The sequence below is a fragment of the Dermatophagoides farinae genome, chromosome 5 (assembly GCF_024713945.1).
Source record: "Dermatophagoides farinae isolate YC_2012a chromosome 5, ASM2471394v1, whole genome shotgun sequence".
Taxonomy (NCBI): domain Eukaryota; kingdom Metazoa; phylum Arthropoda; class Arachnida; order Sarcoptiformes; family Pyroglyphidae; genus Dermatophagoides; species Dermatophagoides farinae.
This window is the reverse complement of record NC_134681.1, coordinates 4,445,035-4,459,063: the sequence shown is the minus strand read 5'-3', so window position 1 is coordinate 4,459,063 and position 14,029 is coordinate 4,445,035. Positions and strand designations below refer to the sequence as shown.

Below are 14,029 nucleotides of genomic sequence, written 5' to 3'. Positions count from 1 at the left end.
ATTCGTTTGTCGTCTGTGTTCATTGACTGTTGTTGTCGTTGTTGTTGATGTTTTTTTTTTTTATATATATTTTCATTATTGTTGATGGTAGTGCATGCATGTTTTTTATTGTTGTTACTTTCTTGTTGTTGTTGTTGTTGTTGTTGTCGATGATGATCAAATTGGCTGCGCGAGGTGCTCAATAATATACACATGATGATGATGAATATAATAATCAATTCATTGAATGACTATTGATGATCAAATTTGTTTGTTTGTTGTTTACAAGAAACAAAAAAATCATCATCATCATTTTTATAAATATTTGATCATCAACTCAAATATATATCCACCAATCAATCAATATAACATCGATTAACGCTTAATTAGAAGAGAAAGAATAAATTTATCAATCAAACAAAATGAAGGTAAGTTTCCAATTATTTTTTTTTACCACTCCATTATTACATTTACCATTATTAACATGCATTGACGTCAAACAAAACTGAAAATTTAAATTTTTTTATCATTTCATAATCTTCAGATTAATGGATTAAAAAATAAAATGTTTTTTCTTTTCATTTTCTTGAAGAAAATGATTTTCCTAATATTTATTTTTTTTTATTTTACCTGGAATCATTCAATTATCATCATCATTATTTTTTTATTAATCATATTTGAATATATGAAAAAAAAAAATTTTTCAATTCCATTGAAAACCGTACATTAATACATTCATAACACATGGATTCCATCATCATGTTGATGAATGGATGAATGAATGAATAAAATTATCGAAGTATTCCGGTAGTTCTAATTCTGGATCATTTATCGTGTATGAATGAATAGATTTTTTTTATTTTTTTTGATCGACGCAAAGAATGGAATTTTGATTTTTCATCCCCTTTTTCACCATCACCACAACCACCATACATACACACCATGTTTATTCTACATACTTTTGTTGTTGTTGTTGTTGTTGTTATTGTTGTTGTTGTTTGAAATTGTGTGTATGTGTGTCAACCTCTAAACCTAGGCCGTATATGTATATATGAATGGAAACAAAAAGAAAAGTGATACAGAAAACACATCGCAAACACACACACATTTGAAACCAGAAAGAATCTATTCATATATAGTTTGTGTAAACGTGTGTGTGTGTGTGTGTAGGTTTGTACCAGAGAAAAAAAACCGATTTTCTATCCAAATATTCTGTTTCTTGTTTTGATGGCGCCAACAACCCCGTTTAGAATTTTTTTTCCTTTTCTTTTCTTTTGGATCGAGTTGAAACTAGTTTATATATATATGTGTATGTGTGTGGGCCAATCACGAAAGAAAAATGCATGTGTTTGTATTTGTTTGTATGTGAATTTACAAAGAATTCTAGCAACAACACACACATACATAGAATATACAGGCCAAAAATTCAATTCAATATCATTCTCGTCATCATCATCATCATCATCATCATCATTGTGACACACATTCACATCAATACACATATATACGGCATCATTGACGTCATTGGGTTCATCTTTTTTTTTATTTTATTTTTATGATGATGATGATGATGATGATGAAAACCAAAGAAGTTCATATTATTCTTCGTTTTTTTTTGTCTTCATTATTCTGCACACATGTATATTATCATTATTATCATTATATTATATATATATCTACATCAGTCTTGATCCAGAATATTTTCTTATTTGTATAAATAAGAATATTTAGCTGCTGTTTGTATGCGTGTGTGTGTGTGTGTTTGCATTTCAACAAAAACTATAGTATAAAGAAATTAGAGAGGCGACAAAACGGCAATGATGATGAGAATAATTTGAAAAATACCATCCATTTATTCTCTGTGTGTGTTCCAGTAAAGATCCAGAAAAAAAATTCTTTTTCGATTTCGATTTATTTTGATTTAATCAAATGCACACACACACACAGACGCAAAGATGCACAGATGCACTGATATCCAATAAATATTCCACCTCATCATTGAATTCTTAATTATTTTTTTTTTGTTTGTTTGTTCATCTTTATCCTGTTTTGCAATCTATTAGTAGTAGTTTTTCAATTTCATATTTTCAGTAACCTGATATTTCATTTTTTTCATGATTATTAAAAAAAAAATTTTTCTAGAATGAAAATTAATAAAAAACAAAAACAAAAAATGAAAATAATCATCATCATCATCATCATGGAGCTTTTTACGAAAAATCAGATGTGTGTGTGTGTGTGACAGATTAGCCCGTCCGTGAATTTTTCTATTTGAATTTTTTTCCATTGTTATTGTTGTTGTTGTTGTTGTTTATCAAATTTTCATCTTTTCTTTTGTTCAAATTTTTTTTTGTTCTTGATAACATCAACATTATTCGTGATTTATCATTCAAAATGTTTACAAAAATGTAAGTGTTTCAATTTTTTTTTCTTCCATAGAATTTCCATACAGTTTATTCATTAAAAATAATGCAGAGGGGAAAAAAATTTCCTTAACAACTGAATGAATTATGTCACAATGTTATATGTTATTATTACCGGTTCTTCTAATCAAATTAAAATCATTTGATTGATTGATTGATTTGTGATTGATTATATGTGTGCTTGCATGTGTGTGTGTGTGTGTGTGTGTGTGTGCGAGTACATTGCAATTATCAAAGAGAGAGAGAGAGAGAAATGATTATCAATGATTGATCAATATCCTGTTTTAGTTTGTTTTGTTTTTTTTGTTTTTTTTTTGTTTTAATTTTCTTTTTTTTTATTATTATCAAGTTATATTACAAAAATAAAATATGCACCAAATAATCGAAAAAATTCGTCGATCAATTAATATTTCGTTATTATTGATCATTGTACGTACACGCATACACACACACAGTAGAACTTCCACCGGAAACCATGAACCTTAAAGGTGTTTGTCGATTCCTGTTTGAAACATTTGTTTTTTTTTTTTTTTTTTTTGGTAATTTTCATTTCATTTTTTTCTAAGTTTTTTTTGTTGCTTAAAAATTTTTTCAGTTTTTTAATTATCAAATCTTTTTTTTTCTGTCTAATATAATGATTATAATCTGATGATAATAATTTTATCTATTATCATCATCACTATTTTCTCATTTATAATTATCACAAATAAAAAAAAATGATGATGATCGACAAAGATCCGGTTTTGTCATCATATTTATTATTATCATCATCATCATCATTATAATGTATGAATCTCTAAAAATAAAAACAGAAAACAGAAAAACGAAAAAAAAAAATATATTCGGATCCATTGATACTACATTAGTAATAGTCAAACATATATATCCACTCATTAAACCAGGATCCAATCCATGAGAAGAAGAAAAAAAAATTTCATATTGTACCGGGAACGGAATTCATACACAACAACTATTATATTATATATATCTATATATGACATGTATTTTTGGATATCAATGCACTCAAATAATCAGACTTGTCCGATTATTTATATGTTTCTCTGTGTGTTTTTCTAATTTCTAATTTTTTTTTTTTTTTTTTTTGATAAGTGTTTTGAACTTGTTGATTTTGATGTTGTTTTGTTTTTTTTCCCTATTTGATGGTACGGTTGTTGTTGTTGTTGTTGTTGCTATAATAAAATTGATGTCTTTCGGTTTCCTTGGATTCATTTCATTTCATCCTCTACTCCATTACACATACACACACACACACACACAGACAGACACATTATACACACATTCCACATCAAAACCGGATCTTTGATCTTTTGTATATAAATTGTTCTAGGATATTTATGGGGCAATTTTGTGAATGATTAGCGTCATACAGTTTATTCCTCTGTTATTATTATTGTTGTTGTTGTTGTTGTTGTTGTTGCTTGATTTCATGTTATGAATCGAAATTATTATGAGACTAATAAAATCCACACACACACACACAAACACAGTAGCCATGGTTTTTCTTAAATAGATGATCAAGTTGATTTATTATTGCATTCTTTCTTTCTTTCTTTTTTTTCTTTTTGATGATAAATCACATGCACATACACATACAGAGTGAAACACAAAAATAGATCCGTGTAATAACACTTATGTACTAGTTCTGTACAATCATTTTACCATAGAGAATGATTTTAAATTCATTTTGGAATAAATTCCAATTTTTTTCCATTTTTTTTTATTTTAATCATTAGATTAGAATCAGACAAACAAAAATCACGCCAACATGAGGATTTATTTTTTCCCCCCTCTCACTTTAATTGATTCTAATTTTTTTTTCTCACTCTCTTTCCCTCACTAATATTGAACCGATTAAACAGATTATTATGGACAGCAGATATGTACTGCCAATCGACAATGTACAGATGTCCGATAAACAGAACATGATGATCATCATCATTTTTAATTGAATGAATGAATGAATGTTTTTTTTTTGTTTTTCTCTTGAATATTTTTTTTAATCAAAATCATAAAAATTGATTAAAAATCAATCAATCAATCAATCAAAAATAATGGATTCATTATCGATATCCAATCAACATCCGCAACAACAATCAATAGAGAATTATGATGATTTAGTAAACAATATTGTTGAACATGTGGATTATCATCAGTTACCGCAATCAAAAGTGTTAACAAATACCACAACAACAACAACAACAACAACAACAACAGCAACAGCAATAACGACGGCAACGACAATGACAAAGACCATGGCAATGATAACGAAAAGATCGACAACAGCAACAACAATGACTACAACAAGATTACGTCCAAAACATTCAGATGATGATGATGATGATAGTGATGATGATGATGATGATGATGAAGGTGAAGATTCATCAATGGATGAAGAAGAAGATGATGATGATGATGAAGAAGAAGAAGAAGAGGATGAGGAGGAGGATGAAGATGATGATAATAATGAGGAAAATAGACATCCGGATGATGTAAAAAAACATAATTGTATCGATAAAATTATCAATGAACGATTATCACTAGGTAACGATAAAATAATAAATGATTATAATAACCATATGCATCTTTGTAAAGGTAATGACGATGATGATGATATTATTATTTCATCGGCTGTCAATGATCAACAACCAAAACAACAGCAGCAGCAGCAGCAACAGCAGGAGGAACAGAATTGTCCAATTTTACACAATAATAATACTGTGACAACAACAATGTTGACTTCAACGCCGGTTACAATTGATTGTAGTGGTCATCATCATCATCAATTGTTTCAAAATAATTCTGTGAATAATAACAATAATAAGCTGATAAAACCGATTTCAAATATAATGTATGATCATCATCATCAATTAACCAATTCAATTTGGTCAACAGAAAACGATGGTGATCATACATCAGCAACCTGTATTCTACCATCATTAAATAATGATCAAAATAATTTTAATCAATCACAACAACAAATGTTAAAGAAAACATCAACAAATACAATGGCTACCGGTGGTGGTGGTGGTGGTGGTGCTGGTAATGGTGTTGATTCAAGCTATGATTCTGATCCAGAATCATCACAAAATAGTGAATTAAGAAAATTAGTCACTGATCTTATTGATTCTGGTAATTCAACAACACCAGATCAAGATACAGATGTTGATCTAGGATTTCGACCGCAAACAAATGAACTACAACATCATCAGCAACAATCACAGCAACAGTTATTATCGTTTGCAGAATCTAATCAATTCGATAATATTGATCCATTATCATCATTGTACAATGTTACACAAGTACCGGAATCAACGATGACAACAACAACAACTACAACAGCACCTTTAATAAAAATTCAAACAAATGATCTACAATCAGCGATTGGAAATTCTCAACAAACACGAACAAAACAATCGAATAATCGAAATACAAATAATCGTCATAAAAAGAAACGTAAAGCTAAGAAAAATCAACAACAACAACAGCAACAGCAACAGCAACAACAACAACAACATTGGCAACAACAACAAACTGAACAACAATTTAACAATTCAACACATCATGCTGAAATTGATCGTACATCATCGGAAACATTATCAGAAGAATATTCTGAATATGTTACAAGACAAATGTTTACCAATTCAAATGATTCTAATGTTAATATTAATAATACATCATCATCATTGTCATTATCATCATTTATTAATAATGATCAAAAATCATCGGAATTTGAAGCTAAAGTAAAATTTGCTAAAAAACTTGGCTATACTGAATTACAGGTTCGACAAGCAATAGATTTATTGGGTATTAATTGTCAACAAAATGAATTACTTGCACAATTGATCAATATATCATCAAATATGAATGTGAATATGATGAAAAGAAATAATCAATTACAATTGAATCTTAATAATAATAATAATCATCAACAACATTTTCAACAACAACAACAACAACAACAGCCACAACAATCAACAATATATCATCATCCACAACAACATCATCATCATCAACATCAACCTCTTGGATGTTCAATATCATCATCGATATTGCTCAATTATAATTCATCCAATGTTGGTGGTAGTGGTGGTGGTGGTGATGCTGCTAAATCAACTGTTGGTAAAACTTTATCTAGTCCAGTAATTGGATCATCATCATCTTCATCATCTACATCTAATAATAATTCCAATTTAAATGTCAATAATGGAAATAATTTGACCACAGCAACAAATATTTCAACAAATAATCGAGCTAGCATTAGTGGTGGTATTGAATTACGTCCAATCGTAATTGATGGCAGTAATGTTGCTGTAAAGTAAGTGTTAACATTGACTATTGAGAAATATATTCAATAATTTTTTTCTTTCACAGTCATGGTAAACAGAAATATTTTTCATGTCGTGGTATTGAACTTTGTGTGGATTGGTTTAAATCACGTGGCCATCAAAATATTGCTATATTTGTGCCATCATGGAGAAAATCACCAAATGCCGATTTTGATCTTCCTGTTAAAGGTATAAAATTCAATTGTTTTCAAATGTATAATTTCTACAAAAAAAAAAATTTTCTGTTTTCTTCTATCCTCCCACCTAAGATCGTGAAATTCTTCTTAAACTTGAACAAGATGGTCTATTATATTTTACACCATCACGTAATGTATCTGGTCGTATATTGGCATCATATGATGATCGTTATATATTGAATCATGCATTAAAAAATGATGCTATAATCGTATCGAATGATCTCTATCGTGATCTAGTTGCCGATAATTTAGAATATAAAAAACTTGTTGATGAACGTTTATTAATGTATCTATTTGTTGAAGATGAATTTATGCCACCAGATGATCCACTTGGTCCACATGGACCATCATTGGATAAATTTCTATCAAAACCATTGTCATCAGAAAATGTTCGTAATATTGCCAAATTCAATAAGATTTGTCCATATGATAAAAAATGTACATATGGTAATAAATGCAAATATTATCATCCAGAACGACAAAAATTACCATCAACATCGACAACAAATTCAACATCGTCATCATCCACGTCATCAATATCAACATCATCTTCACAATGTTCTACAACAATAGCAAATAATAATAATAATAATAATAATTTGATTGTAATGCAATCAAAATCCAATGATTTTCATTCATCCGATTCATCATTAATAACAAATAAAAATAATGGTCAACAGACAAACAATAGCAAACAACTTAGAATGTTAAAAAGTTTACCATTAAATCATCATTCAAAAAATTCTCAATCATCAAGTTCAAATAATAATTTGGCTAATATTTGGTCTAGCGCTGATAATAGTAGCGGTATACTTATACCTGGTACATCTGGTATGTCGATGAATACGATGCAGAAGAAAACATTGTTTCGTACCAAATCCAGTGTGTCAATAGAGCTTCAAGAAAAACAGCAACAACAACAATCACAACAACAACGGAATCGTATTATCAATAACAATGATAATGGAACAAATAATAGCCAACAATCAAAGAATAAATCAACAATTAATCAACAACAATCACATCGAAAATTAGAAAGACAATTAACATTATATTCTGATGCTGATCCACGATTACCAAATCTGTTTCCAGTATCAACAAATAAAGAAAAATTATCACAGGCAAAAAGCTGGAATATGGTAATCGGTGGTGGCCATCATAACCAAGGAACAAACAATCAAAACGGTTTATTAGTACAAACATTATCTAATTCAATGGCAACATTATCATTTTCATCTTATGGTGGTGGCGATAGCCAACAACAGCCATATAATAATCAACAATCTTCAACAAATTCCATTCGAAATCCATTGAATACACAATCATGTCGAACGAATACAACAACAACAACCAATCAATCACCAATTCAATTTAATCATCATAATTCTAATCAACATCATCATCATCATCTTCATCATCATCATCATCAAAATCATCAACAGCAACAAACGGTTAATATACATGGTAAACCATTGATGATTAAATCACATTCATTATCATCATCGAATGATATTATTCCCATAGGTATGAAATGAATATTTTTTTTTCTTTTATGAAATAACATTTTTTTTTGATCGTTTTTTTTAGATTTAGGCACTGCCACATCCGCAACAATTGATCCGCATACATTATCATCATCACATTATATTTCACAACAACAACAACATCATCATCCACATAAACAATCATCACAATCACCTTATCATCAGAAATATTCCAATATTACAACATTAAATATCAACAATACAACAAATCGTTCGAATCCTATTGCAGCCGCATTAATTGATGATCAAATTGTTCATCATTATCATCCGCAACAACAACAACAACAACCACAACAACATCTAATTAATTTAATATCAACACAAGAATCTTATCATAATTCTCATCATCTTAATCATTATCATCATCATAAACATCAACAACAACAACATACACAGCAATCAAATTGGCAATCAACACAACGACAACAAAAAACGGATGTAGATATGTCAGCTGGATTATCATCAACATCAAACATTGATCATAATCATCTTATTAATCAACAAAATCATCATTATCATAATCAATTAGTGGGCCAAACATTGATTGATCCATTATTACAACAAACCGATCGTAATGTTACAATTCAACAACAACAACAACAACAACAATTCAATGTAATACGTTCGAAAATCTATTATCATCTATCATCATTATTTCCATCGGAAATTGTCTATAAAGCGATGATAAAAATGCCAAATGAAACTGATCCAAATAAAATTTGTGCTGTTATAATCAATATGAATTATGAACAAAATACAGCTACAGCTACAGCTAACGTCACTGCATCAGTCATAGCAATACAATCAACATCAAATACGGCAACAACGGTAACAACCACACAGAATGATTCATCAGCAACATTATCAACATCAACATCATCATCATAATAATCTTAATAAAAAAAAAAGAAATGAAAAAAAAAAATTCCAAATTCCATTCTCTTTAATATCTCAGTTGATGAGAAATTTCTTTCTAATCTTAATTTTTTCCCTTTCCAATCATATTTCCTTATTCAAATCAGTCATTATTATTGAAAATTAATCAATTGATTGGAATATAAGAGAAAAATTCCGCAATCATAATCATCATCAATTATTTTTATTTTTACATTTACAATGATGACCACAAATTCTATGATTTATGAAAAAATCGATTTCACCGATAAAAAAAAATCCTATGCCAATCTTTAAATATATTTATTGATCGATCAATCAATGGATTCTGATCGATTGAATGTTGAATTTTATTATTATTTACAATCAAATTTTTTTTTTGATCATATAATTACGGAATTATGTTGTTATTGATTCTCATTCTTTTTCTGTATTTCTGTTTTAATGTTACATTCACATAAACACACACACACACATTGAATTGTTATTGTTTGTAAACAAATTGTTGATTGTTGATAAATTGATTCAGAATTGATCAATAATCGATTGATTGATTAATTATTTCGTTCATCATCATCATCATCATCATAGATGTCATGTTGTTTTGTTTTCCCACTCGCCCATTTTCTTCCATCGGAATCAATCGATATTTTTCATTTTCTTCCATCAATTTGTTGAATCAATTTTCGATTCTTTAACGAAATATAACCCTAAGTATTTGGAATTTTATTTCGCTCCCTTCAGCCGCTCTTTTGTTCAATTTTTTTTTGAAAATTCCTACAAACAAACCCAACATTATTATTGAACAATCTCTATATGTCCATGTTCCAAAATGTATACATCATATGTATGTTGTTGCTCTTAATTATTCACTTTCCTCATCATCATCATCATCATTTTTTTTCTCCATTCCAATGTCTCAATTCTTATTCCATATGCCATATATTTAAATATTACAAGAAAAAAAAATGGTGACAAAGAGGAAACAAAAATATAGTTGAAATTAAAGGAAAGGAAAGAAGAAAAGGAAAATAATAAATAAATTTTAAAATTTTTAATTCTATAAATTTGAAAATTATTCATAAAAATTTTCGAAAAATGAAATTGGAGAAAATTATTTTTACTTTTAATAATTTGGACAATCATCATAATTTGTGTTATTGTTGTTTTTTGTTTGTTTGTTTGATTATTGAATTTGATCGATTTTTTTGGTTATTGTTTCTCTATATATTTTTTTTTTGTTTATCGAATAATACGACGTGGACCACGACCACGTGCCAATGGTTTATCAAATTTTAACGGTGGTGCCATTTCATTTTGTTGTTTTTGTTCATGCATATCCGTATCCAATGATGGATATAATAGATAGAATATTCGTAAAACAGTCACTTCGTCCAATGAGCCAGCTTCAAAATATTTTACATGATTATCTAGTTTATCATTCATTTTTTCAACCATTGAATTTAGATTAACTGAATAGGAAAATCTTAATTTAGCCGGCAATGTATTATCGCTTGGTACATAGCTAATCATAACGAAACGTTCTTCTGATTCACCATAATCATCTAATGGATTAAAATGACGAAAACGAAATATTATATAACCTGGTTGAAAATGTTCAGGCAAAAGCATTTGGCCATGTTCATCTGATCGTTTATAATCCCAACGTTTCGATAATAATGGACAATAGTCCAATGTTAATTTACCATCATAAACAACTTTAGAAAAATCATTTGACATTATGAAACGAATACAACAATGATGTCCTTGTTGAAAATTTTTCAATTCCATTTCAGCCGTTTGATCCAATAGACAATTAAAATGCAATGCTCCACCGGAACGACCTAGATTGCTATCAGATTGAAGAGAATTTATTATCCATATATTTGAAAATTCGAAAAAACAAAAACAATTTACCAATGTTCAATCTTGTGCATTACTTCCAATTCTTGTTGTTTTTGATGTTCAAGTTCTTGTAATGTTTGCACTTGTCGTTTATCATGTTGTCGTGTTTGAATTTGATCATAAATTTTTTCAACACTAAGATCATCAAAATCTTCGATAAACAAATCCATTGTTATTAATGGTGAACCAAATGAATTCTTCAATGTTGCTTTGGTTGATGCGGCCACCATTTTTTGTTTAACATCAGATTTCGGTGGTGACATATGTATCAATAGCCAATTAATATCTAATAATAATGATAATAATCAAATTCTAACATGAATAATTGATAATTTTTCATTCAATTTTCATCAATATCTCACCATCAGCATCAAGATGAATAAGCAAAAAGAATGGCCGATTATCATCACGATTAATTTGATTGTAGAAACGTTGATAATCATTTTTCCAATCTTTTTGTTTGATAAATTTATTCTCCAATGTCATCTGACATTTTTGTCGATCAATCATGATTAATAGCCAACGATATTTATTACCGGATTCTCGTGCCTGTTTCAAATGACCATCCAATTCATTATTCGGTTTGATTAGACCTAAATCCATGATTCAATGATTTGAAATTTTCTACAAAAATGAAAAAAAAATAAACAAACAAACAAACAACAAATGAATTCAAGTTGAAAACAGAATCATTACATAGTATACAAGAATTGTTTGGGTTAAATTTGTTTATTGGGGTGTGGCTGTGTGTAATCAAAACAGAACAGGCGTATAATATATAAATAAATAAATGAATGTATTACTTACATGTATTTGAATTTATTAAATGGCAGAATTTGTAGAATTATATTGTTCTATAAATATATATAATATATAAACAACTAAACAATATGAAAAAAAAATTCTAAAGGAAAAACTTTGAATAAAAAAATGTAGTAAATAAAAAATTCTAAATTCTAATATAATATATTCACAAAATCAAAATCCCAGAATAAGGGATAATAATAAAAAATGATGATTATTTTGTTTTTTCGAATTGTAAATCGTGATGATTTCAATTCGACAATGATTGGGCGTTGTTATCAATACACAATGGACATACAGACAATATAAATTTAAAAAAAAAACTGATGATGATAATCATGTGTTAATTCATCATATATATATATAATTGAATTGTGTGGAAATATACACAGAAACAATGCAACAAAATCGAATTGTTTCTGTATATATTTTGCAACGTCTGTTGATTTTTTTTGTCCACTGTCAACATATATACCACTACCACAGTATTTCATTTATGAAATACTGGCCGAACAAGTTGAAATAGTTGTATACTATTTGTTTATGTTTGGTCGAAATAGTAGATATATTATTTCACATTGACATCGATCGATCGAGTTCTATTTAATTTCGTCATTTAATTAATTTATTTTTTTTTCTGTTCAACCAAGCAAAAAAAAGATACCAAATATACGCCATTTATGATCATTGTTTTGTTTTTGTGACATTTCCAATCAAGACTGTTTTTTCAACTAAAAATATTCGATTGCCAAAATTGGCGAATAAATAAGCAAATTTGGAAAATGAGCTGGTTCGGCGGTGGTGGTAAAAAAGAATCGGCAGGTATTTATTCATAATTATAACAATTCCATTTTTGTTTATCGATAATTTTGATTCACAAAAACAAATAGCTGAAGCTGCACGACGTAATCAACGTGAAATATCACGAGCTCAACGCCAAGTCCAACGTAGTAATGCCGATCTAGAACGTGAAGAAAAAAAATTAGAGATACAAATTAAACAACTGGCTAAACAAGGTCAAACACAAGCATGTAAAATGTTGGCCAAACAATTGGTGCAGATAAGACAGCAAAAAACCCGTAATATGATGGCCAATACAAAAATCGGTGCCATTGGTTCGCAAACAAAAATGATGGGTGCTAATGATGTATTAGCACAGGCTTTGGCTAGTAGTACCGATGTAAGATTTGTTGTTTTTTTTGTAGATGCAATCATTGTAAATAATTCATTCATATTTAATTAGGCAATGAAAATGTCTAATGAACAAATGAATCCAGAAAAACTTGGTGGTATTCTTAAGGATTTTGCTCAAGAAAATCAAAAAATTGATATGATGGATGAAATGAGTGAGTATCAATAATAATAATAACAATAATGAATGGATTGAATGAATGAATGAAAAATATTTTTTTTTCTTCAAAATAATTTAGTGGAAGAATCATTGAATGATATACTTGGTGATTCGGATGATGAACAAGAACAGGATTTGGTTGTCAATAAAATTCTTGATGAAATTGGTATTGAAATCTCTGGCAAGGTAATTGGATAAAAATCATTCAATCAATATAATTCATTTTTTTCCGTTCTTATAGCTTTCCAAAGTTAAAACACCCAATAATGATCTTGATATCGATATCGATGAATTGATTGCCGGTACAAGTAAAACCAAAACAACTGGTTCGAAACAAAAAATCTAGACTGGAATGGATGTTAAAAATATCTATATGAATATTAATTTATTTTTTCTCTTGTTGTTTTTATTGTCAATTTCATTATTTCATTATTTAATCTCTTTTTGTTGAATTTATTTTGATTTTTTTTTTCAATTCGACAACATTTGTGCCTTGTGATTAATAAAAAATAAAATTTTCCAATCATTTGTATTTATTTTTCCGTAAACTTTTCTCTGAGTATTATTCTCGTAATTTAATGAATTC

General features: G+C 28.5%; 3 protein-coding genes across 4 annotated transcripts; 2 read left to right on the top strand and 1 right to left on the bottom strand.

Moving 5' to 3' along the window:
* LOC124499277 (uncharacterized) lies at window positions 1–10,441 on the top strand. Of its 2 annotated transcripts, XM_075731566.1 has the most exons (6): window positions 1–407; window positions 4,283–4,964; window positions 5,016–6,738; window positions 6,795–6,937; window positions 7,018–8,469; window positions 8,533–10,441. In XM_075731566.1, exons 2-6 carry the CDS (start codon window positions 4,475–4,477, stop codon window positions 9,375–9,377), a joined length of 4,653 nt encoding a protein of 1,550 aa, XP_075587681.1. In that variant the 5' UTR covers window positions 1–407; window positions 4,283–4,474; the 3' UTR covers window positions 9,378–10,441. The 2 variants fall into 2 exon arrangements, with proteins under 2 accessions (XP_075587681.1, XP_075587680.1); XM_075731565.1 differs by having other exon boundaries at window positions 335–407; window positions 4,526–6,738.
* Window positions 10,423–12,466, bottom strand: twf (twinfilin actin binding protein). Its single transcript, XM_047063891.2, has 4 exons — window positions 12,096–12,466; window positions 11,651–11,912; window positions 11,301–11,574; window positions 10,423–11,235 (listed from the first exon to the last, which is right to left on the bottom strand). Exons 2-4 carry the CDS (start codon window positions 11,889–11,891, stop codon window positions 10,626–10,628), a joined length of 1,125 nt encoding a protein of 374 aa, XP_046919847.2. The 5' UTR covers window positions 11,892–11,912; window positions 12,096–12,466; the 3' UTR covers window positions 10,423–10,625.
* Window positions 12,467–12,662: 196 nt separating this feature from the next.
* CHMP2B (Charged multivesicular body protein 2b) lies at window positions 12,663–13,966 on the top strand. The gene is made up of 5 exons (XM_047063908.2): window positions 12,663–12,914; window positions 12,983–13,272; window positions 13,336–13,438; window positions 13,523–13,629; window positions 13,685–13,966. The coding sequence occupies exons 1-5, from the start codon at window positions 12,875–12,877 to the stop codon at window positions 13,787–13,789; spliced, it is 645 nt and encodes a 214-aa protein (XP_046919864.1). The 5' UTR covers window positions 12,663–12,874; the 3' UTR covers window positions 13,790–13,966.
* Window positions 13,967–14,029: the final 63 nt, after the last annotated feature.